Genomic DNA, 24,523 nt, shown 5'->3' with positions numbered 1-24,523 from the left:
CGGGCGCCCTGAATAACTTTCCAGTGTCAGGCGACGTCAAAGAAATAAATGTGATCGGAACCGGGATTAGAACGATCAAGTATATGTATGATACATCTGTATTTATCGATGTCAAAGCTATTAAATTGTTATCTATTTACATATTTATCTATCTATCTCTTTTTTTTCTTCTTTTTCTTCTTTTTTTCTCTTCTATATTGCTGGTTGCTGGTTTTGCTTTATGTTGGTTTCTTACATGGGTTAGTGCAAAGCTCGCGGTCTAGGCCACACCTCCCTCCCTCCTATGGTTTTTTTTTTTTTTTTTTGCTTTTGCTTTCGCTTTTACTTATTTTCCCTCCTTTGCCAAGCTTGTAGTGACTAATAGATGCGTTTTCTTCTGTCAGTAGGTTGTTTGTACAGAGGTAGTGTGTGAAAGCTTAGAAGCTTATGAAGTGTAGAATGAGTTAAAGGAAGGTTTACTGCCTTTCCACTAAACAGGAACTGCAAGGAAAGTGCATGTGTTGAGCGGAAAAGCGTCAGCAATAATGAAAGAATATCAGTGACCGCGGGAAGTGTGCAAGTCGAAAAAATTTCTGGAGATGGAAGTTGCCTTTTCAGAGCACTACTACATCAAATGGAGACCGTTTGTCCAGAAAGAGTAACTGAAGGAGGCGCGACTCGTCTAAGATTGATCATTTGTGAGAATCTGATCAAGAATGAGAGACAGCCAGGCGTTTTATATAACGTACTTGAGACAGCCAGTCAGGATAGTGAATTCATGGCAATGCATGTGCATAGAGACCAAGGAATCAGAGCTCGCATTTCCATTCAAAGGCTAGGCCATGTCGCTAATTGCTATGGTGGATCGGAAACTATTCAGGCCATTTGCCAAATGCTTTTGTGCCAAGTTCATATATTTAATGAAAGAGGGTCTGACTACAAAATATGATCTGGAGACCCAACATTAAGAATCTGTTATCTTCGTGGAACAGATGGAAGTTTAAACCACTATGACAGGATCACTGAGTGGTTTCTAACAGTCAGTAACACTAGACTCAGATCACTCGATGTAATCCAAGGAATTCCAGACAAACACAATGAACCACCTTTCATACAACTAAGGAGGAAGAGAAAGCAACATCATATCATGTCTCTACAAAGCAGTGGCAGAAAGATATCCAAAGATAACTCAGTTATCATACCCATTGAAGCACTCTCTTCTGTCCCTCCACCAACGGAACCCCAGCCAAAGTATGATATCAGAGTAGAAAGTATAACTCCAAACTTCAAACACACCAGAAAATACAGAAATATGTATATCGACATGGAATGTCAGTTCCTATAATGACAAATCGCAACAAGAAAGGATAGAAAAGACGCTCGACAGGTTCCAGACAGATGTTGCACTGTTGCAGTGCAACAGGTAACCCACCAAATCAATTCGACCTTCCACAACGAAAAGTATACCTGGTGCAACAGCGGTAGACCAGCAGAACAGCGGTCATGCAGAGGAGTAAGTGTAGTTGTGCGAAACAGAGTTAATGTGACAAGTGTCAAGAGTTTTTCTCCTGAGATGATAACAGGAGAAGATTGGAGGATGAAAACTGTAATTGCTTTTATGAGATTTTTTGATGTTATGCTCCAGCATCAGGATCCCAGGAGGGAGCAGCATTCTACAGGGAACTGCAAACCAAGTTGTTAGGAGTCAAACCCAAAAACAAGATTATTGTTGCAAGGGACTTCAATGCTCAACTAGGTTGTAATGTGACAAGTGTCAAGTGTATTTCTCCTGCGATGATAACAATCATTGTTAAAGAGTGTAATTGCTTTTAAGAGAATTTTGGATGTTTTGCTTCAGCATCAGGATCCCAGGAGGGAGCAGCATTCTACAGGGAATGCGTAAAGGTTGCTTGCGTAGTATACCAAGAATGTTTAGTCATGTTAAGACAGTGAGACATGAATGCACAGTATCCCAAAGAATGTATCAAGCATGTTACCAATTGTATTCAGGGTGATCCAAAAGTCCCTTCTACTCCCTCTAACTTTGTATCTAATTGAGGTAAAGATTTGAAACTTGGGAGTTGTTCCCAGGTCAAAGGGAGCTACTTTTTTGCCCCAGTAAAATTTTCAGGGGGCCCCCTTGGGGGGAGGGGGCAACAGACCCCATCTATTAATTTTCAAATGGGAAGACCCCTTTTTTGATAGCTCGTTTGAAAGAGCATAAAAAAAGAAAACTTTTCGCGCAAACTCGAAGTCGATATCTCAAACCGTTTCAAAATGGCGGCCGGTTAAAGTTCAAAATGGCCGGAAATTCACACCGGTTATTTGTCGATGGATTTGCGCTAAAATCGGTAACTAGAGTTACTTTGACACGAGAAAAAATAATTTGACCTTAGATTTAAAAAAAAACGAAATTTCTAAAATGGCCGCTGGTTAAAGTTCAAAATGACCAAAAATTTTTTTTTTTTTTTTAGAAATCTAAGTTCAAATGTGTTAGTCTTATGCCAAAATACCCTCAATTTCCAAATTTTAGGCAAATCAATCAGCCAAAAACCGAGGTGGCAATTTTCGGCCATTTTGAACTTTAACCAGCGGCCATTTTACAAATTTCGTTTTTTAAAAAAAAAATCTAAGGTCAAATTCGTTTTTCTCATGTCAAAATACCACTAGATACCGATTTTAGCGTAAATCCATCGACAAATAACCGGTGTGAATTTTTGGCCATTTTGAACTTTAACCGGCCGCCATTTTGAAACGGTTTGAGATATCGACTTCGGGTTTGCGCGAAAAGTTTTCTTTTCTTATGCTCTTTCAAACGAGCTATCACAAAGGGGGTCTTCCCATTTGAAAATTAAAAGATGGGGTCCGCTGCCCCCCCCCCCCCAGGGGGCCCCCTGAAAATTTTAGGGGGGGCAAAAAAGTAGCTCCCTTTGACCTAGGAACATCCCCGAGTTTCAAATCTTTACCTCAATTAGGTAAAAAGTTAGAGAGGGTGGAAGGGACTTTTGGATTACCCTGTACAGCACGGGGTGCATGGGTGGAGCCAGGTGTAAAATTGGGCCTGAGGTGGGTTTATCTGAAATAAAGAAACCAAAGCTGTCCAAACAGTCGTTCAGGTAACAAACACAAGACATGGTAAGGGTTAACGCTGAAAGCGACGCAGCTTCTATTCCTTTCTGACAACAGATCAGGATTGATACACTTTCCCTATTGAATCTCCCATGCAGATGGAAACAGCATTAGCGGTCCTCTACTCCCATCCAATTTCCCTTATCCTAGATTTGGTCCCCTGTGTGTTTCAGCAATACTCCAACCGTTCGCTTTGAAACATAAGCATGACGAGCTATGGCCAACAGCTGGGGCGGTTGGACTTTATTCTAATTCTTATTCCAAAATGCAATCGTTATTTTAGAATTCAATAATTACCTGCTGATAGATATACGTTGACAGATCATCTTTTGTTATATCTTTTGTATTAATTGTGATTTTGAAGAAGACATCTTGCTTTAACATTCTCATTAAAATCGTTTCAGATATGATGTCTGGTTTGAAAGGGTCTACACCTGAAATCACATATTGGAAAATGAGTAGCAATGGAAAAAAAGGAATTAAAAGCTGATTTGGTTCAACCCTGATTGGAACGATTTATTTTCAAGCAGAGCTATACATTTAAAAATTAATAATTAATGACTGAATTTAGGAACTTTTCATGTTACTGAGATACCTTTTACAATAATTTTTTGATGTTGTCAACAATGACTAAACAAATGACTCACAACCATAGTATTTTTCAAAGCCCTCCTACTGTGGAGTGACAATCTACTCCCCATTAGAATCAAAACTTTTTTTCCATACATGAGAGAGCATAAAATTAGCACAATACTATACCATAGACTATACCAAGACCGGAATTTCGAACTGCCAAAACCATCGGTGCAACTCATCGTAACTCTATTTTCCTTTCACTCGGTTCTCAGCCAGCGGTGGAAACTCTAAATTGTTCGATCCTATTTTTCGGTTGTGATAATTACGTCTCGACTCCTTGCATTCTTTGATTTTCTCTTTCACGACGAATTTGCTTTGGTCCCAAAAACCTTGCACGTCAATTCAAGTCATCGCACTATGGGCCAGATCGTGTCCGCAGCGGCGAGAAATTCAATTTTTCGACATTTTTTTTCCTCATCAGAGGCATCTTAATCAATGCTCAGATACCTACTGATAACGAAATTACATGGGAATATCTAAAATATTCATTATATCTGCGGTTTCCACATAGATGGATATGCAGCATGTTGAATGTGATGAACCCAGATTTCTACAACCTGAGGCGCGCGTTGCATACTCACTTATTTCACACTGCACTCGTGAACCTCACACCATTATATGCATCTTACTGGTAAACTTCATTGTATAACAAGTATTTTCGCTTTTGCAGATCCCAAAAATATTGATTTTTAGCAGCAGGGCATGAAATCAAAGTTGCCCGAAAAATAAGCTTAAAAATGAATTTTTCAGAATATTGTAGACTGGGAAAGTGTCATTGCGGTTCGTTGCTCGGTTCTCTTTGGTATTTTTAGAAAGCATACCTATATCCTAGAGATACCATATACCAAAGCACAAGTGGTACAAACCAGTAAAACCATATTTTTCGGATGCTTCATTGAGGTGACCTCCAATTTCCGCCAAAATCGGATATAGGGGTTTTAAGGAACCACGGTACACATTAAAGCAGCCAATGAAATATTTCAACACAAATTCATGTTTTAAGGGTTTTTAAGGTTTCCAATAGCATTTCTCGCTCTTTCGATACTATAGAGTGGAAGGAGGGGGAGGCCGACCAAAATCAGATGGTCAAAAATTTGTTATGGTCAACAATTTTCTTGAGCCCAGTAAAGAATGATAATCTTTTTACATCCGTTCACACATTCAGGCAAAATAGGACTGGTTTTAAACCAATTTGGCAATGAATATGAAAATTCTACCATCACACGGCACCTAAGTTTAGAGTAAGTTGACCATCGCTGACACCGATGTAACTGATGATCTTTCAATTTCACTGTTGGACTTAAAGTAATGCAATATCGTATGATTGAAGTCACTCTGATAACTTAATATTGACTTCTTAAAATACAGCTATGCCTAATTTAGTGTTACACCCCTTTTAAAAGAAATTGTCATTGTATAAATAATGTGTTATTTTCGGTAAGTGACGGTATCCTGAGCTGCGTATGAGTCGGTTCTTGATATTGCGTTATTTTCATACCAACATGAATGTTTGATCGAATTAGCAGAATTCGATATAGATTCCTCATCCACCTCCAAGATATCATCCTCGAGCACACAAGATTGCATAAGTTACAGTTCAACAGTGAAGTTGACATTTCATCAGTTATATTGGTGTCAGCGACGGTCAACTTACTCTAAACTTAGGTGCTGTGTGATGGTAGAATTTTCATATTCATTGCCAAATTGGTTTAAAACCAGTCCCATTTAGCCTGAATGTAAGAACGGATGTAAAAAGATTATCATTCTTTACTGGGCTCAAGAAAATTGTTGACCATAACAAATTTTTGACCATCTGATTTTGATCGGCCTCCCCCTCCCCCTCCTTCCACCCAATAGTATCAAAAGAGCGAGAAATGCTATTGGAAACCTTAAAAACCCTTAAAACGTGAATTTGTGTTGAAATATTTCATTGGCTGCTTTAGTGTGTACCGTGGTTCCTTAAAACCCCTAAATCCGATTTTGGCGGAAATTGGAGGTCACCTCAATGAAGCATCCGAAAAATATGGTTTTACCGGTTTGTACCGCTCTCATGGCGCTTCTGTGCGCTCTGCGACACCCAACCGCCACTGACAGCGATCTTGCCAGAGCACCTCCGGCAGGGCGCATCTCCTCATTTCAAGCCATTTTCCCTCAATCCATGATTTGACAGGGCGTCCTTTACGTTGGCGTTCATAGGCGTTATGTATTGTTGTTATTTATGGAATACTTCTAAATTATTTCAAACTTTTCGACAAGTGAGAGCAAATTTACTCACAGTGAATTATGAGATAAGCGCAGGACAAAATTTCTTGTGAAGTTTCTAATGGTTTTGCTGAGGTTTTGCTGTAATAGTTGTAGCCGAGAAGTCGTCATGGAGGAAATATACTGCCTAAGAACTGTAAAAGCACCATGCGTTATTTTCTTACAACTAAAAGAAAACTCCTTTACATATTCACCATATCACAAGAAACTCCTAAATTTAAGTCGTAAAAACTCTTAGATTGTTAAAAAGTAAAAGTAGATAATGAATAATAATTCCAGTGGTAAGATGACGGACAATATACGTAAGTAGGAAAGATTTTAGGAAAAACAAAACATAAAAAAAATTACTGAAGGTCAAGAAAATCAGACTTATTATTTACTTATTATTATTTTAATTTTAGGTGATTCTTGTGTTACGGTGAATATGTTAAGGCCTTACCTTTTAGTTGTAAGAAAATAATGCATGGTGCTTTTACAGTTCTTAGACAGTATATCACCTCCATGACCACTCCTCAGCTACAACTAATACAGCAAAGGTGCTCTGGCAAGATAGCTGTCAGTGGCGGTTGAGTGTCACAGAGCGCACAGAAGCGCCATGAGAGCGACTTATTAGTAGTAATAGTACAATAATACATTTTAGACTTTTCTTTTCACGAAATGAAAAAATAAACCTTCTAAGTGCAAAACTTTGAAAGAAACACATCAGAAAGTACTACTTTTTTTGGCTACCGGAAGGAGGGGGAGGGGTGGGCAAGGTTGCCCCCTCCCTCTCAAATTCAAGTATGCTTATAGGGGTAATAATGTTTCTTCAATGTAACTTCCTCAAAATCTCAAAAAATATATAAAAGTGTTTGTTGAAATTACCTTTCTCCCGATTACTTTTTATCCGGTTTTTAGACGATAACTATTTCGATGTTAATCATCATCATCAGGTCACTTCGACTTCGATTTGGTAAACACTAACAGTCACATCTTATATTATTAAAATTTACTAAAAAACACTTTTAAAATACTCGTGGGTGCACCCGTCGCTGCGTACGCGTTCTTAAAAGAATGTGTGATATAAGATGTGACTGTTAGTGTTTACCAAATCGAAGTCGAAGTGACCTGATGATGATGATTAACATCGAAATAGCTATCATCTGAAAACCGGATAAAAAGTGATCGGGAGAAAGGTAATTTCATCAAACATAATGCAGCCCGATAAAAAGAAGCTCAACCTTAAATTAATATAAAAGTGTGTTTATAATGAGAGGCTCCTAGATCTGAGAGGACTGGGGAGAGAGGGGGGAGATCTAAAGGGGGACGGGGGGCAGTTTATGGGTGGAAGGACAATTTTGGGCCTTGGTGATAGAAGACAAAGTATGAAAATCATAAAATTCTTCAAAAAACATAGAAAAAAGCATCGCAGCTATCATATAACCATACGTTCTCAATACGGGCCTCGTAGGCCCGGGTTAGTCTTTCTAGGGGTAGACATAAAAAAAATTGCTGTGCCTTAAAAAAAAATTTGAAAATTTTTTTTTCAAGAATAATGTTTTCAAGGATATTTTTAGATCTATTTGTGAAGGACAGACTCCTAGGTCAATTACAGCCGCCGTGGCGCGAAAAATAAAAAGCTGCCGGGCCTGAGAGACCCGGTTAGTCATCTAAGGGCTAACTCGCTCCATAGACGTTGTCAACACATTTCAGTGATCTCCAAACTGGATAATTTATCACTGTAAGTAAGATTTTCACCTGGCAGTTATCAGTGCATGGAGCTGTTTCAAAATAAATAATGCGTTAGATGCCAGCATCTGATGCCATTTGTGGCGCGATTTCAATGAAAAATCATGTTTGATGATATACCTTAGTATCCTGATCTTTTTTGTATTGTCCTCATGACTTCATGAGTGTTTCTCTAAATGATGTATCACTGATAGATTTTCTTTATGAAGGGGGAAGATGTAAAAGAAAACCATCGATTTGGCTGTAAAAATTAGAAAAACGCCAAAAATCCAGTTAACGGCGGGGTAGATTCACATAGTTTGAAAAGTAGGCACAATCAATCTTGCAAAATTTTGAGGATAAAATGTGGTCCCAAATCCATCTCCGAAGGTTCAATTGTCGATAAGTCACCTACCATCAATGAGTTATGGATGCAGCCTCGGGTAAGTTCATGATGCACCATGAAATTTTGGACCCTTTTGGAGGGCAGATGAGATTAGAAAATTTCAATTTTCCTGGATCGATTTAATTGAACCAAATTTTATGCTCTATGACTCGTTAAAAAGCTGAAGAAAGCGACTTAATATATTTCTTACCAATTGTCTTCACTTGTAGTTGCTTAAGATGTGGAGAATCATTTAGTACACTTCCTGGACCTCTTTCATACATAAGGCTAATTTGTCATATTTTACAATATACTCAAGTAAAGATAAAATACGAAAATAGATACACTAACTTGAACTAAGGAACTGGAAGGTAGCAAGGTTAAGCTGCGGTGATATAAAGAAGCGTTGATTTTCATTGCGTTGAACAAAGGCAGTGAAATCTTGCCGTGGATTATGCCTTTTTTCCCTTCTTCTTTTTGATCGGTTATCAACTAGAAACAAAAAACTTTTCATTAGAGTGAAAGGAGAGGGGTAGAGAAATTATGCCGTAAACGTAGAAGGCCAATCTGTCTTCTGGGGCTATTCTTTAAGAAAGATAAAAGTGGTCCAAAAATGATCTTTAATGAGCTTTTTTTGAAATCTAATGATTGCACTCGATAGACTGGTTCAGAATAGTTTGAAGAAATCCTTTAAAAAATTCCGTTCATTATAAGAGATATTAGAGGGTGTGCGCCATCCTTACAATGTTTACTAATTTTTAGTGACTATTTTGAAATTTCTCTGCATTCAAGATAAAACAGTCATGATAGGTAATTAATTAGACCCTGTGAATCAATTTTTACTACTTCAGTGAAATGTTTGTAAAATTTCAATCAATTATGAACACTTTAAGAAGAAGAAAGAAATGGAAAAGATTAAGTTATAATATTTGATTATTTTAGGACAATCTTCCGAAACATCGCTCCAATCCCAGGTCAAAACTACTTAACTAATATTATTCATCATTACATTCTTCAAATTGATTTAAATGCTATTAATGTAAACCTTGTACAATTTCATTGGGATTGAAAAATTTTGAAGGTTGCCCAATGAACTTGAAACATTTCAGCTTCCCTCCATTTTGCAGTGTTTTTAAGAATAAGACATCAGTGAGCCAACTTGACATATACATCGAGGATTTTTAAATTAAATAGCCTTGTATCCCCATATGATAAGTCATGTAAAATTTACATTACATCTCTGTGTCCTGTAATATTATAGTCTGACTGGTACTATTGCAAAAACAAATATGTTGTTGTGGTATGTTGGTACCGACCTTTTCAGAAAAAAATGGTGACGTGGATTTGCAGGGTGGCAAGTCAAGTTCAATTTCAAAATTCCCTGACTTTTCCCTGACTTTACAATAAAATTCCCTGACTTTTTGTAGGCAAGAGACCGCGACTTTTTCTGAATACGATTAAATTTCCTGACTTTTTAAAGTCATCGACGCGCAGTTGCACTCAGAATGTTGTGGGTAAATTCGGTGCTGAATAATTGAATGAATTATAGCCTGGAATGCACATCTTTAACTTATTTTGATAAAAAGAGATAACCATTTCACAATCAAAGAAAATTCAGAAAAAAAAATTACACACATTAATTAAAATTTTAAATTTTCATTTAACTTCTTAATAATGTATGAAAGGGAAGGAGTGGCGTACGATGAATCAGTCTCTGTATTAAAATCACTGAAATCGGTCAGCTGCAAAAGCTATGAGATTGTGCCGTAATAGCTACAAAATTTCGTCCTAAGATAATAACACTAGCCATTCAGGGAGTACTTTGTAGAAAGATGCTGAACATGGTATGAGGGAGCAAAAACAGAAAGCAAGAAAACAAGATTTTGAACACAGAAAAAAGTTCATAAATTTATTAAATTAAAAGGAACAAATAAACTTATAGGTCTGGGAGATCAAGAAACTAGCACTTATATTGAAACAAATTAATGCACTTAATGCATTTAGAAGAGACACATTTAGAACAACAGATCAATGAAATCATAAAAGTAGTAATGATCTGAGTATGAGTGAACAAGAATACCTAATTGAATTAATTAAACCAAACATAGCGAAACTGATACATTTAGTATACTGAGCATAAAAAAGTGGTCAGAGATCCTGAAGATCAAAAAAGTATTGCTATTTTTGATACAGGCAAACAATAATGCTCGTACGAATTAAATACTTTGCCCTCATGAGAAAAATAATTGAAGAAATATTTGTATTTTCACTACAAAATATTGGGAAAAATGGTTACATTTCAAGTGTGAATATGCAGACGTCTGGAACTGAATTTACAACAATGCAGAGACAGGAATGACTTGACACATCCAATAGGTCCGCCGGTGATATCAACTGAGCATCTTTTTCATTCCCGGAGATGAGAAAAAGAAAAGAACTGAAGTATTCGAAACTTACCTGAGCACATCCTAGAGCTTTGTCTCCAACAATCCGAAATTCGGACAGTTCAGTTCAGCACCAGCACCACTTCATTTACGATGTTAGGTTAGGAGGATTTCACCGCCCAGCCATGCAGTTGCACCAACCTTACATGTTTTCTACCAAAACACGGCAGATTCGAACTATGCATAGTATACACCACGATCTGCGCGGACCTGACTCGAGGTTATTAATAAAATTGTTTTTATTGGTACACGGTTGTCAACGATTCCCGATCCGCGCGTGTTTCTGTTAGTTCCCCCTACCGAAAGCCGCCGGGCGCAACGAAATAACCGACAGGATCATTCTTTTAGTGTGCATAGGTTGGTAAGTCACAACGATGACGGAGGAGTGGGGGACCGACGAAAAGGAACGACACCCAACGGAGTCGGACGGAAATGACCGATCGTGGAACACTGTTGCCATGTGGAGGAGGGACGGAACTCTGTTTGCTACGTAATGTACACGTTAGTTCATAAGATGCGCTGATGCGCTACGAAAATTCCCTGACCGCGGCAATAATTCCCTGACATTTCCCTGACTTTTCCCGGTCACTCAAAATTCCCTGACAATTCCCGGTTTTCCCGGTTTTCCCTGACGCTTGCCACCCTGATTTGTGTATACACACAATAATTCCAGCAGATCGAAAAAAGGGGGTATTTAAATAATTTTTTACCAGCATCAAGATTTACATAAATAAATAGGACCCACGAAGTTGCTTCAGCAAGCCACCCTGCAACTCTCTGGGTATCTTTCAGTTCCCCCAAGGACACCTTCTTCCAGCAATCAAAATGTCCGTATCTCGGGGTAACATATTAAAGAAGCCGCCATGTCCAAAATCGAAGAGTCTGGAAGTGCTTTCAAAAATCCACGATTTACTAGAAAATTTTCAGATACGCAAATTTGTTAAAGAACCAAAAATGTTCTACTCATAATTTTTCGTAGGAATTCTTCAAGTTTGAACCTCTGAACCCCTTTATTTTGAGAAAGAATTTCTTTCCTCCCAAAAAGTCGGATATTTCTAAAAATTATGAAAAATTTACGTATGGTGTCAATCCATACATATCTGGTTGTAGAATCCGAATCTGCAGTTATAGGAGTCATCCTCAACATAAGGGTAAAGCCTAAATTCAAAATGGCGACCAAAATGACCCTTTTGGAATATTAAAAAAAATCCGCGGAAATAAGCCTTATAAGGTGTCAATCATTTTAATTTTCTGGCCGTAGAATCCAAATCTGCGGATAGAAATCATCCTCAGCATCAGGTAAGGCCTAAATTCGTTAGGTATGGCGACGAAAATGACCTTTCCAGAATGAAACAAATTTTAGTAGGAAATATGCCTTTAAAGATGTGGATTATTATTTACCGCTGGTTGTTGAATCTGAATCTGCGTTTATCTACTATTAAATACACTGAGAATATAATAATAAAGTACTATTGAATGTGAGTTTAAACGAAAAAAAGAGGGTTCTGGGGAATTTTATTGTACTTGAATAGTATGGTGGAATCTGCAAAAAACGCATGAAGTACAAAAATATATAATATTATAACGAATCTGAAGGCCGCAACTTTTACAATTGTTTTTAGGAAAAAAACCCTTTGGTACGTTTCCGAGTGATTTTCCGCACTAGTTCGATTTGATTTTAATGAAAAGCTCTTCTTTGGCTAGCTAAAACTGATGCCTCTTTTACACTGAGCCATTCTCGCTGCTGGTATTGATTTTAAGTTGACAAATTACATTTAAGGGTACTGCGTGCGAGGAATAGGCAGATTTTTTTAAATCTATTTTTCTACAACTTGATTCGTCATCAATTTTCAACAAGAAACTTTCAATCATTATTATCATTTTTTAACATTCATAATCCAGATTATCATTTTGACCCTTTTTGACCATGGAACACAATCAGAGATGGAAAATTTCATGAAATTTATTCGCGTGAAATTTCATGAAATTTCTCGAAATTTTTTGAAACTTTTGGGAATGCATTCAGGAGGCAAAAAAACGCCTAGAAACAGTGATTTTAAAAATTGAAATTTTTCACTCCAAGCCTAAAACATTCACACCTTGCAAAAGTATTCGTTTCATTTAGAGGTTAGATAGGTATGGGTGGATTTCAGCTAATGGGAGAAAATGGTTCTGAAAAAAAGTTAAAAAGTGATTTGGCCATATCAAGCTATGAACTACATTTCTGTTATCTTAGAGCTCCATATTAATGGATTCACAATATCTTTACGATTATTTCTCTTTACCAAGCCTAACATGTCAGTTTGGTTTGGATATGTCAGGTTTGATGACGTCACCAAACTGACATTTTGCTGTTATTAATTTTTTCTGCCAATTTACAGTAACAAAATCAAACTAATCATTGAGGTTAGGTCGAGAGGCCACCTGTAGATGTAAGAAAAAAATATTTGCTCAAATATTCCTTGCGTATTCCACCAAAAGTTTTGATGGAAAACAGCGTCACCAAATTGACATTGAATAAGTGAGACACTCCAAAAACCATGGAAAAAACTGAAATTATGCTGAAATTAGAAGAAATATGTGGACTTATCAAGTGCACGTCTGTTCGTCCTCCTTTTCCGCACTCAGTCATGCCTTAATCCGCACACAAGCGCAATATCTTGAGTGGCCACAAACTAAAACGCATAGCGTCACCAAACTGACATAATATTAAGTTACACGCTTCAAGTCTCAAATTAAATTGAATAATGTAGTTTTCTGGTGTTTCAATGCATATTATATCAAACAATATACATTCAAAACTTAAAAAAAAATTAGACAAAGCTCGCAAAAGGTCCTGGTTTATTTATATAACGACTTGATACATTGGTTACCTCCAAGTTACACGTCACAAAACTGACATTTTCACTGTTCAGTACGTTGAAAAAAAGGTTCAGAGTTATTCAAATCTCCCAAGGAATTTTTTCGTGGTTGGTGTGACCTGCTTCTACGCAAAAAACCAAACATCGAGAGAAAATATTATAATTGAAAGTTTTGAGCAACCAGTTACACGTCTTTCCCATATTTTCTCCCATTAGCTGAAATCCACCCGTATAGGTTGCTTTCTGAAGAAAAGCCTCAGAAAGGGGGTAAACTTCTTGTGTCCCCCTTCAGCTTCTTGTGTAGGGTGGCAAAATACTGCCGCATCAACAGAAAGACCGTTTGAAACGCTTCCGAATTTCCAAGGGTTCAATTAATAATTCCGAAAAATAAAAATTACAAAATTTCAAATTTTATGAAATTTATTGGAGCCTTTTGATATTTCACTTGCCATCTCTGAACACAATAGTGCCTAGCAACACATGCCTAACAACCGTGGGCCCGTTTGTCTCCCCAATTTTACCATTTTTTGACAATTAAATCCCGAAATCACGACAGGGAAAAAATTAAAGTAGCCAGTGTCACTCACTGGACTGGAAAGGATCGGTATACAGATTTTAGGGAAGACTGGACAAACGGTATGACCCCCATTTCGTGAAAACGGTCAAAACTGACTTGTATTTTATATAAAGAGACATGTATACAATTAATCAAGAATTTTTTTAGAAAATTCGGTCTGGCGGCCATTTTGCAACCGATTTCAGCCGCCAGACCAACTGAATCTCTTCCAGCATGATATGACGAGTAAATTGAGCCCTAACACAAGTGTATATGTTGCCGGTTAAAATCCAAGCAATTTTTGGGGTTTTTAGGAGCCTTAAACTTAGTTGGTGCAACGGTTCGCCCTGTCAGACCTCCTACTTCTTTTCCCCGACCAAAATCCGTTTCGAATGAGGTAGATGGTAAATTTATATTATTCCGGTTAAATGAATCTTCATCAGCTCTCAGTCTTTCGATGCCTCAATTGAACCAATATGCTGTAAAGACCAGAATCAGTCTCATTCCTTTTTACATCAACTGATTTCCTCTCTATGATATCTATTTAATGGAAAACTAGCCATCTAAGCAAAGTAATGCTTTGGAACTTTAGGATAACGAATATCTCACACAAGTTTAAGCCAGAATATTGATTGGCTTTTGATTAAAACATTCATCTGATTGCACAATGTAATTACAATGTCTTCGGTGAATGCAGTCCATTAATGAACCATTCCGAAAACATAATCTACCAGAAATTTGCTTTCAATTTACTCGAATGGGCAACAAATCTATGCAGATAGGCACATCCTTGAAGAACGTTACAAAATTTATCCCACTCCACTTTTATATTTAATCAATGGACGATGTGAGAGCGAAAAACCAAAATTATTTGTAGGTTCGTAGGTATTGTTCACCGGAGGTTTACCTTCAACTTTGCAGCATAGGCTGCACACTAGGGTGCGGCTTATTTTCGTCATGTCGGAAAATCGACGAGGTCCGGGTGACAATCGATGATACCTATGAAAATAATAGGCTGTATAAAATTTGAGCCAATTTGAAGCTTTTTTAGCTGATGCTCAAAAGGATCAAAACTAAGGGGCAAAATTACATTGGTTTAAATGGGCGGAAAAACGCCTGATCTGTGCAAATGCGTTTTTTGGATCTAAAATGCGCTTGAATGAAGAAAACCTGACCAACTCTTAGAGAGGCATCTAGGGGCCCATTTGAAACGAGAAAATTACACTTTTGACCCATGGGTGAGGGTAGGGGGATCACTCGAGTGCAAGATAAAATATAAACACCAATTTCGTTCCAGGCTCAAGAAATAGTATGTGAGGTATCATTGTAAAGGGCCAAGTATAGTTCTTAAGGGCTAAAACAACTATTATACATTATTTCTCATCAAGTTGTGAGATAAATTTGCCTCTTCAACTTTGGAACATTTATTTTGAGTTCGTTCAGAAGCGAATTCTTAGCTCCGGGCGCGGCGCCTCAAAACTGGCTACGCCGTGACCCCCCTGTCCCCACTCATGGGTCAAAAGTGTAATTTTCTCGTTTCAAATGGGCCCCTAGATGCCTCTCTAAGAGTTGGTTAGGTTTTCTTCATTCAAGCGCATTTTAGATCCAAAAAACGCATTTGCGCGGATCAGGCGTTTTTCCGCCCATTTAAACCAATGTAATTTTGCCCCTTAGTTTTGATCCCTTTGAGCATCAGCTAAAAAAGCTTCAAATTGGCTCAAATTTTATACAGCCTATTATTTTCATAGGTATCATCGATTGCCACCCGGACCTCGTCGATTTTCCGACATGACGAAAATAAGCCGCACCCTACTGCACACTTACCGGTAAGCACTCATACGTAAAAAATCATGGCAAAAAACCTCCATTCAATTAGCTCTATATTTTGATGGATCAGGTGTGCAAGTAACCACAGTTGCTTAAAACATTCTTAACTGACTGCAGCTTGATGGAATTTTAGAGAACTAGTGTTAATTTTTTAAAAAATTACAGAACTTTCTCTGAAAATGATGTGTTTGTGAACTCAATTCGAGAAATTTGGGCAATCACTTGCCCATTAAATGTTTTTTTTTCTTTTTCGCTCTCTCTCCTCTACTTATTAGGTTCAAATGTCTGTCATGTTTCACCCCTCGGACATGTTGACTTTTTCAACGACACTCTACTAGGCCACCCATCCAGTCCTGCTATGGTAAAAAAATTTCTTTAGGCCATTTCACAAAACCTGAGACTTTTTATTCGGCATTAAAATCCGAATATGACAACGCATCAGTCTGGGACGCGATGACGAGACCGCTCGCTGGACACCCTCTATTATTCAGCAAAGAGAGGCCTACAACATGTTCATTGTCAGGGCGGATACAATGAACACCCTTCATCTCTCCTTCATGAGCTCTAGTACCCAAACCGAAATTTTTTTGCTGTTAATAAAATCATATTTTAGCATGGAAATTTAGTTTGAGCGCAATATTATGATTGAAACGCACTAAAATTCCATCTGATTATCTTAATTTTGAGCCAATATACGTCATTTCGCGGCAGATTGTGGTCATACGCAAATGCCGATAGTCAACTTAAAATTAGGATAATTAAACGGAACTTTAGTGCGTTTCAATCATAATTTTGCGCTTGAACTAAATTTTCACATTAAAATATGATTTTTTCAACAGCAAAAAAATTTTGGTTTGGGTGGTAGAGCTCATTAAGGTGGGGTGGTGCCCATTGTATCTACCCTGACAATGAACATGTTGTAGGCCTCTCTTTGCTGCATAATAGAGGGTGTCCAGCAAGCAGTCCTGTCATTGCATCTGAGACTGATGCGTTGCCATATCTGGATTTTAATGCCAAATAAAAAGTCTCAGGTTCCGTGAAATGGAATATGAATCTCGCCCTGCTGACACACACGCAGATGGTCCGGCCGATTTGCCAGGGCCAGTTCTTAACCCCATTCTGTTTACTTGTATGTCTTGTTAAATTGAATTTAGAAACTTGAAAAACTTGGGAGCATTTCTATGAGGCATTATTTGAGAGAATCAGACCAATCCGCAAAGCAGACCAAGTAAGATGAAATAGATCACAATATTATAGGGATAATTCGACTTACCATAGACATCTGTCTCATCGTTGATTTCAGCTTGAATCAGTTCTTCAATAACATCTTCTAAAGTCACCAGTCCGATGGTTTCATAGAATGGATCACCTTCACCCTCATTATTTACACGTTGAACAAATGCCATATGACCTTTGTTACCTAAAAAAAAGTTTGAAATGAAATGTAGAGCTATGAATAGAAAGAGAGGAGAGGCAAAAAACCTGATCCAAAATCGATCGTTGCTAACCTCGGCCTTGGGTTGATGGCAAATCACTTCCTGAGTTCTAACATTCACAACTTTAGAAATTGGAGTGTTGTAAGGGGGAGGGGGGTCAACATTAAAACTTTAAAACGGCACATTTTGTGAACAGTTTTTTGCAGAGAGACGATCTTAACCTTAAAATTCAGAGAAGACCATTAGTTTTAGCTAAGATGAAGTAGATTGGTTAATTTTGAAATGAATTTATTGTTGCCATGTTGCCATGCCTAATATTTTCGATTTTTTACGTTTTGAGCTATGACATTAAAGAAATTGCACACTCAAAAAAAAAATGTTACTTTAAGCTTGAGCAAGCTTGGTTCAGCATGACGGGCGTCTTAAAAACGGGTACAAGCTTACAGCATGTTACGGGAACATAATCAAAAATGTTGAAGACACATGATAGCCGTCATGTTAAATCAACATGACTTATCATGTTGCCATACGAAGTCGTCACGTTGACTCAACATGCTGTCATGTTGATTTAACATGACAATCATGTTGATTTAACATGACAATCATGTTGATTTAACATGACAATCATGTTGATATACGAGTACGTCAAATGCTACAAATTAAAATAAATTACGTTATTTTTATGAAAATTGTATCGTTTTTTAATGTAGTTATACTTCCGATATTACTCTCAACCCAGAATCATCCCATGCGACCTATCAAATTTTTCCGACTTTTTTGGGATTTGAACGCGGGACCTACCTCGGAGTGTTCTACCAATCGAGCCACCCAGGCATGTGGTTCTGGTTGACGAATTTTAAGTGTTTCGATATCCCACTGAATTACTTTCTCATTTTTTTGCCGTCTAAGTTGTGTGAAATGCATACCGCATCAGATTGTTAGGTTTTTCTTTTTTTCCATTCACTATTTATGAAAAGGAATTTACATTATGCACCATATAAAAATCAACAATTTATCACGAACTATTTTTTTCTCCTCCAACAACGATGTTTACTTTCTTCAGTGTTTACGATTGTCATTTTTATTCTTATTTTATATCATGATAATAATTAATAATATAAATAAATCAAACATTGAAAATAAAAAATATAATCAAATAGGTATTTAGAAACGTAGGATTTTAAGAGCCTTAACCACATGAGCGAAAATGTTTTTGAAAAAAGAATAATAAACTATCATCAACTTAAAAGTAATTCTTTTTGTTTCATGTGTAAGTATTATTACCATATTACCATTTTTTTTTCATGGTGAGCGTTAATAGCGTTATTCGAGTCGATTTATTTTGTTTCCGAAAGTGTCTCAATTGTGTTTTTACCTTATCAATTGGGTATCCAGAAATTTTTTTAAGTAAATACTTTGGGACGTATTTCTTAAGAGACTTTTTCAGAATGTACCAACGAATGGTTTGAAAAGAGTAATAGTACCAATTCTCTGAATAAAAAATAGGTACGCTATTTTTTAATTTGAACGTTACTCGCAGTGAGTAGACAATCTTGTCTTTGTGTCAAGACTATCGAGTCAGGTGGCTTAAATGTCTAGCTTATGAAACGAAATCATGAAGCTTCTGCAACATGTCTTATGTTAACTGTTCGGTGCTGTATATATTTGACTGTGGCTCCAGAACGCTCAAAATATCATCGATGGATATTCAATATCCCCTCTCAATGAATGATTGGGCATACTAGACCGTGGGCCAGCAGGGGGTAACCCTCCCCCCCCCCCCCGTGGGAATTTTGAAAATGGTGATTTTCTTGAAGCTCTCAACTAGTAGAATAAGATTTTCCTTGTTTACGCGAATTTTATCGTGGTGGGGGGGAGTAGGCCCCCCCTAAACCCCCCAAAATTGCTCAGAATTCCGACTTTTCCGCGAATTTTCCCACTTTTACCCGAAAAGGCTTGATTTTAGGGCAAAACTCCGGATAACCATTCTGAAAGCTCCGGAAATTCTGGTCTAGAAAAGTCTTAAGTGACTTTGACCAGGACCCGCGGTGCCCCAAAATGGGGGGGGCTTAAAATGTCAAAATATCTCAATTTTCCGCGAAAATGACCGTTTCGCCGCGATTTCTCGCCAATAACGCGAAGAAGGTTGGTATTATCGTAAAATCGTTTACCCCTATAATAACAGAGCATTAATTTTTCATTCTAAGGGCGGCCTAACCCCTCGTGGGGGGGAGGGGGGCCCCCCCCAGCAGTACCCACCCTATAAAAACCGTCAAGATTGGCCGCTTCCTTGAAGTAGCGTTATGCGCAAAAATGGGCGGCAAAATGAAAACAAGTAGCGTTTGTTCTGAGAGAACATCAATGTGGATTCTTGTGGGGGGTGACAGGGGGGAGGGAGGTACATCCTCCTCCCTCCCCCTCCCCCCAAAAAACAATCACGAAAAACGTTAATTAAACGTGAAAATTCCACTTTATAAGACGACTTCAGGGCTTGTCATTGACACGCTTACACTGACATAATTTAACGAGGGGGGGGAGGGGAGAGGGGGCCCTCCCCCCTCCTCTCCCACCCCCTCCCCCTCCTCCAAATAAATAATCACGAAAAAATGAAATTAAACGCGAAAATTCCATACTCTAAAAGGCGACTTTCAGGGCGTGTCATTGTCACGCTCACACTAATATAATTTAAAGAAGGGAGGGGGGGTGTTAGACATCTTAGCCTCCCCAGCCAACATTAAAAAAGGGTGGGGGAGGGGTAATGTACAAACGTTACTTACTTAATAATAGGAGGGACGGGGAAACTTAGCTGCAGTAGGAGAATTGTAAGATTTGAAGGGATACGGAATTAAATCAGGGAACGTAGAGATACTATTTTATTTTTTGGAAATGACTGAAACTGAGGGGAGTTTATTCATAATTGACGGAAATGTACATACTTAAGCTTATGTCAACATTTTTGAAACGTTTGGAGAATAGGCTTAAAGTGTATTGGATCGTTTGCCAAAGTATTCAATCATTCATTTGGTCATAGACAGAAACTGCAGATTGTTTTTTGGGGGGAGGGGGAGGGGGAGGGAGGAGGATGTACCTCCCTCCCCCCTGTCACCCCCCACAAGAATCCACATTGATGTTCTCTCAGAACAAACGCTACTTGTTTTCATTTTGCCGCCCATTTTTGCGCATAACGCTACTTCAAGGAAGCGGCCAATCTTGACGGTTTTTATAGGGTGGGTACTGCTGGGGGGGCCCCCCTCCCCCCCACGAGGGGTTAGGCCGCCCTTAGAATGAAAAATTAATGCTCTGTTATTATAGGGGTAAACGATTTTACGATAATACCAACCTTCTTCGCGTTATTGGCGAGAAATCGCGGCGAAACGGTCATTTTCGCGGAAAATTGAGATATTTTGACATTTTAAGCCCCCCCATTTTGGGGCACCGCGGGTCCTGGTCAAAGTCACTTAAGACTTTTCTAGACCAGAATTTCACGAGCTTTCAGAATGGTTATCCGGAGTTTTGCCCTAAAATCAAGCCTTTTCGGGTAAAAGTGGGAAAATTCGCGGAAAAGTCGGAATTCTGAGCAATTTTGGGGGGTTTAGGGGGGGCCTACTCCCCCCCACCACGATAAAATTCGCGTAAACAAGGAAAATCTTATTCTACTAGTTGAGAGCTTCAAGAAAATCACCATTTTCAAAATTCCCACGGGGGGGGGGGGAGGGTTACCCCCTGCTGGCCCACGGTCTATATGGTCAACAGCCAGCAGCGACCGCAAACTTTCAAATTCTCATATGGAATCGGCCCATGACTTCTTGAAATCTCCCAAGAAGTCAGGAGGGGAGGAGAAGGGGATTAACATACGTAAAGCTTATAACCGCGCCTCCCAAGGAGCAAAATACGAGGGATGGGGATGGGGATGGGAGGTGGGAGGTGGGAGGGGGGAGGGAGCGAGAGGGGGAGGGAGCGAGAGGGGGAGGGAGCGAGAGGGGGGAGGGAGGGGGCGGGAGATGAGGAGGAGGAGGAGGGAGATGAGGAGGAGGGAGAGGAGGAGAACACGCCATCCCCTTTTCAGTACGTAGATGATGTTTCAAGAGCACCACGGTACTCCTGAAACAATATGAAAGCAAATGGTAACATAACACTGCATATGCTAATTCAACAAAGTGTTAATGTTCTTTCAACCAAAGGAATGTTAAAACAACATGTGTAATACAGTTTCAGTCTGACATAATGCTAAATGTACATGAATTTTGTTGAATTAACATGCGTAATGTTACTCGAATATCACCGTCATGTTGATTCAGCATGACAGGTAGAAGCATTCTCGGTCATGTTGGTTCAACATGACGGCAAATGTAGAATTAAGTCAAACCATGTTGGGTTACGGGGAGTGCAGCCTATATCAACATAATTTCTGTGATGTCATTTCAACGTGGCCGTTAATGCTACTTCGACATTTCCTTTTTTTTGAGTGCACGATAAATAATCAAACAAAATTTTCATGAAAGTAGATTATCCAAGATTTAAGACAACCTCAAGTTCATCCTGAGAAAACGATTTGAAGTGGAGTTATGATTTTCCAAAGTTGATGCAGTGTGCAGGGACCTGGTATGTTTTGAGTTCTAGGATCATCCATGCCCCCTCCCCCCTTCCCACCAAATCGACCACAAATGACCTTTTGAGTTATTTTGATTCTGTAGGTCATTCTCATAGAAAATCATCTGAAAACAACAACAAAATTAGGACCAATGTATATTATGCAATAATTACATAGGGAGTTCAAAGTTTCAAAGTTGAAAAAATGGCATACCTCCTCAATGGCTCACTATAGAGAAATTATGTGTTATGGTCCCAAAATTTAAAGATCATCATACATTTTCAGTTCAAATGAATTAACATGATCCGTTATGACTTTTCATCCAGTGTTGCCAAATTATGTCATACCCCCAATTTTGAATATTCAAGACTTCAAGCCTTGGCTGAACACCTAACGGATCTTGCCTAGAAAAACAAAAACAGTTGTTCTTGAAAGTGGACGTCTGAGAGTCCCATCAAGCCCAAGTTGATTCCAGGGAAACAATTTGGATTGAAGTTATAATTTTTTAAAGTTGAAGATGCAAGCATCATCTAAGGCTCGCCTGTAAAATTCACACGCCTTGAATTTATGGTTGTTTTTGTTTGATTCTCATTGATAATGGTCTAGACAAGTACATATAAAAACACAAAAACTTGCAACTTAAGGTCGGTTAGGGCGTATGGAAGACATAAAAGTTCAAAAATACTAGATCCCCACACATCAGGTCGACTATGAAAAATCATAACTTTGCTCAAAACGGTTTCCTCGGAATGAACTTGGGTTTGTATTGAGCTTGGATAGTCCACTTTCATGAACATTCAGTTTTTTCCTTTATTGAGGATTTCCTTCAACGCCGCAGCTCATTTAAAAAATTGAAAATCTGCGTTACAGCGAAGTCACAACAATGGATTAAAATTTCAAAATGGATGAATTTTGTTAAATTTATCTTAAAGCTGATGATCACCGTTTTTGAAGACCAAGATCATCCCTCAACAACGGACCATTCACAAGGTACACCACTTCAACTTTGTTGCCCACTCCCTCCTGCCTCAATTATCTGATTTCAAAAATCGTGAGTGTTTTTTAGACTCAGGAAAAGGTTCTCTCGCAACCCTGAAGAGATTTTGAAGGTCAGTCTGTTGTTGGCAAAAACCAGTTTGGGATAAGGCTTTTTGGGCGAGCAGAAGAACATCTCGCTCAAGTCTTACCTACATTGTCCATAAAGTGATACAATGGCTACTGCTGCCAATGCTAAATGATATATCAACATTTAACCTCACAACTGGGTAAGACAGAGAAAGGAATTAAGGATTAAAGGGTGGAGACAGGGGTTTCTATAGGAAAAATGAAGAAGTGCCGACTCCTTGATGGATTGTGGGAGGATAGGGGACTGTGGCGGTTAGATTCCACGCCAGAGCGCACTTAGAAAGTAGATCTCATGGATGTACAAAGAGCACGATTCAAAAGTAATTACCTATCTCCGTGAATTGCTCCTTCTCCTGACGACAGGTCCAGGCTTGAAAAAATGGGTGTCAAATGGGGCTACCACTACTTTTACCAGAACTGCTACTTTTTTTTACGACTACTTTCATTTTGGGAGATTGAGAATCAATGAGTTCTTTAAAAAGAAGTCGTACGTCAAAATATAATGGTTCAACTAGGTTTGAACCAAACTTGATAATTTTTTAACTAAGGATCGGAAAAAAGAATTACCTTCTTTGAATGATTTGAGCAAGACATCTAGGGTAGTATCTTCAAAAACAAAATAGCACGAATTTTGGTAAAACTGAGTTAAAGTTCTTAGTGGAGTGCAATCATCTGGATCAACCAATGCCAAATCTTTAATGTAGAGCATTGAGGTCACTTGCTTTCTGTCTCCCTCATAAACTGGAATTCTTGAATAACCTAAAAAATAATTGAAATAAAATAAAATCATTAAAAAAAAAGTATGCTAAATTTTAATACCTCTCAGCCTAATTTGCTACTGAAAAAATAAATAAACAAAAGAAAAAAAATTAATAGACAATTTAAACTTTCATTTTTTGATGCACCCTTAGGGTTCCTGGGCCGCTGGGCCCATCTGGGAGGGCTGTGACCCATCGAAAAGTTTCCTCTCTTGATATAGTAAATGGAAACCAGATTAATTTGACAGGTTAGGATTTTTTTTTGTCAAGTTTCAAATAGCTTAATGGTTAATCCCACGCTTATTACCCCAGCCCCAGGTGACCATTGTCGGAAGCCATCAAACTCAGGTCACCTGGCTGGGAATTGAGCTCGGGACCCTTTGGTCATAGGGCCAGCGCTATAACCACTAAACCACAGGAGGCTGACAGCACTTTAGTATATTTAGATAAATAAAGAGCCATGCACAAAGTGGCCCATTTTTGGGCCCTCGAAATTGGGGTCGAAGTGAGGTGATTTTTCATCCTTAGGGTGACCCTTTACACATACTAAAATTTCAGATTGAGTATACGCACCGTTTTCGAGTTATAGGGGGGCAAAGTCCCCAATTTTCACCCATTTTTGCAGGTCTTTTAATGTCGAACTCCGGCTGTTACGAGGTATCAGATCTAGATATTGAAGCGCGGTTTGCGGTGATTTGTTCAGCTACTCCTGTAGTATTTTTCCATATGTTTCACAAAGCTCCAAATGGTTTTTTTGGGGGGCGGGGAGGGGGGGCTTTATTCATACTATCATGACCGTTAGCGCATCTTACTGACTTTACTTTGTT

At 38.5% G+C, this 24,523-nt stretch overlaps 1 protein-coding gene across 6 annotated transcripts in view; it reads right to left on the bottom strand.

Annotated features, from left to right (window-relative positions):
- The window catches only part of LOC109029730 (unextended protein), a 197,435-nt gene that overhangs the window by 59,962 nt on the left and 112,950 nt on the right, over window positions 1–24,523 (bottom strand). For all 6 annotated transcript variants that reach the window (XR_011900842.1, XR_011900841.1, XM_072306317.1 and 3 more), the window contains exons 5-8: window positions 23,506–23,697; window positions 17,060–17,206; window positions 8,450–8,590; window positions 3,406–3,542 (exon numbers count right to left, since the gene is read on the bottom strand). Coding sequence is in view for 4 of the 6 variants with exons in the window: in XM_072306317.1 (XP_072162418.1) it covers window positions 3,406–3,542; window positions 8,450–8,590; window positions 17,060–17,206; window positions 23,506–23,697 (617 nt within the window). In the remaining 2 variants the exon portion in view is untranslated. The remainder of the gene's footprint in view (window positions 1–3,405; window positions 3,543–8,449; window positions 8,591–17,059; window positions 17,207–23,505; window positions 23,698–24,523) is intronic.

The sequence above is a fragment of the Bemisia tabaci genome, chromosome 1 (genome assembly GCF_918797505.1).
Source record: "Bemisia tabaci chromosome 1, PGI_BMITA_v3".
NCBI classification, from domain to species: Eukaryota; Metazoa; Arthropoda; class Insecta; order Hemiptera; family Aleyrodidae; genus Bemisia; species Bemisia tabaci.
The sequence above is the reverse complement of the archived record's forward strand: the minus strand, read 5'-3'. Positions and strand labels throughout refer to the sequence as shown.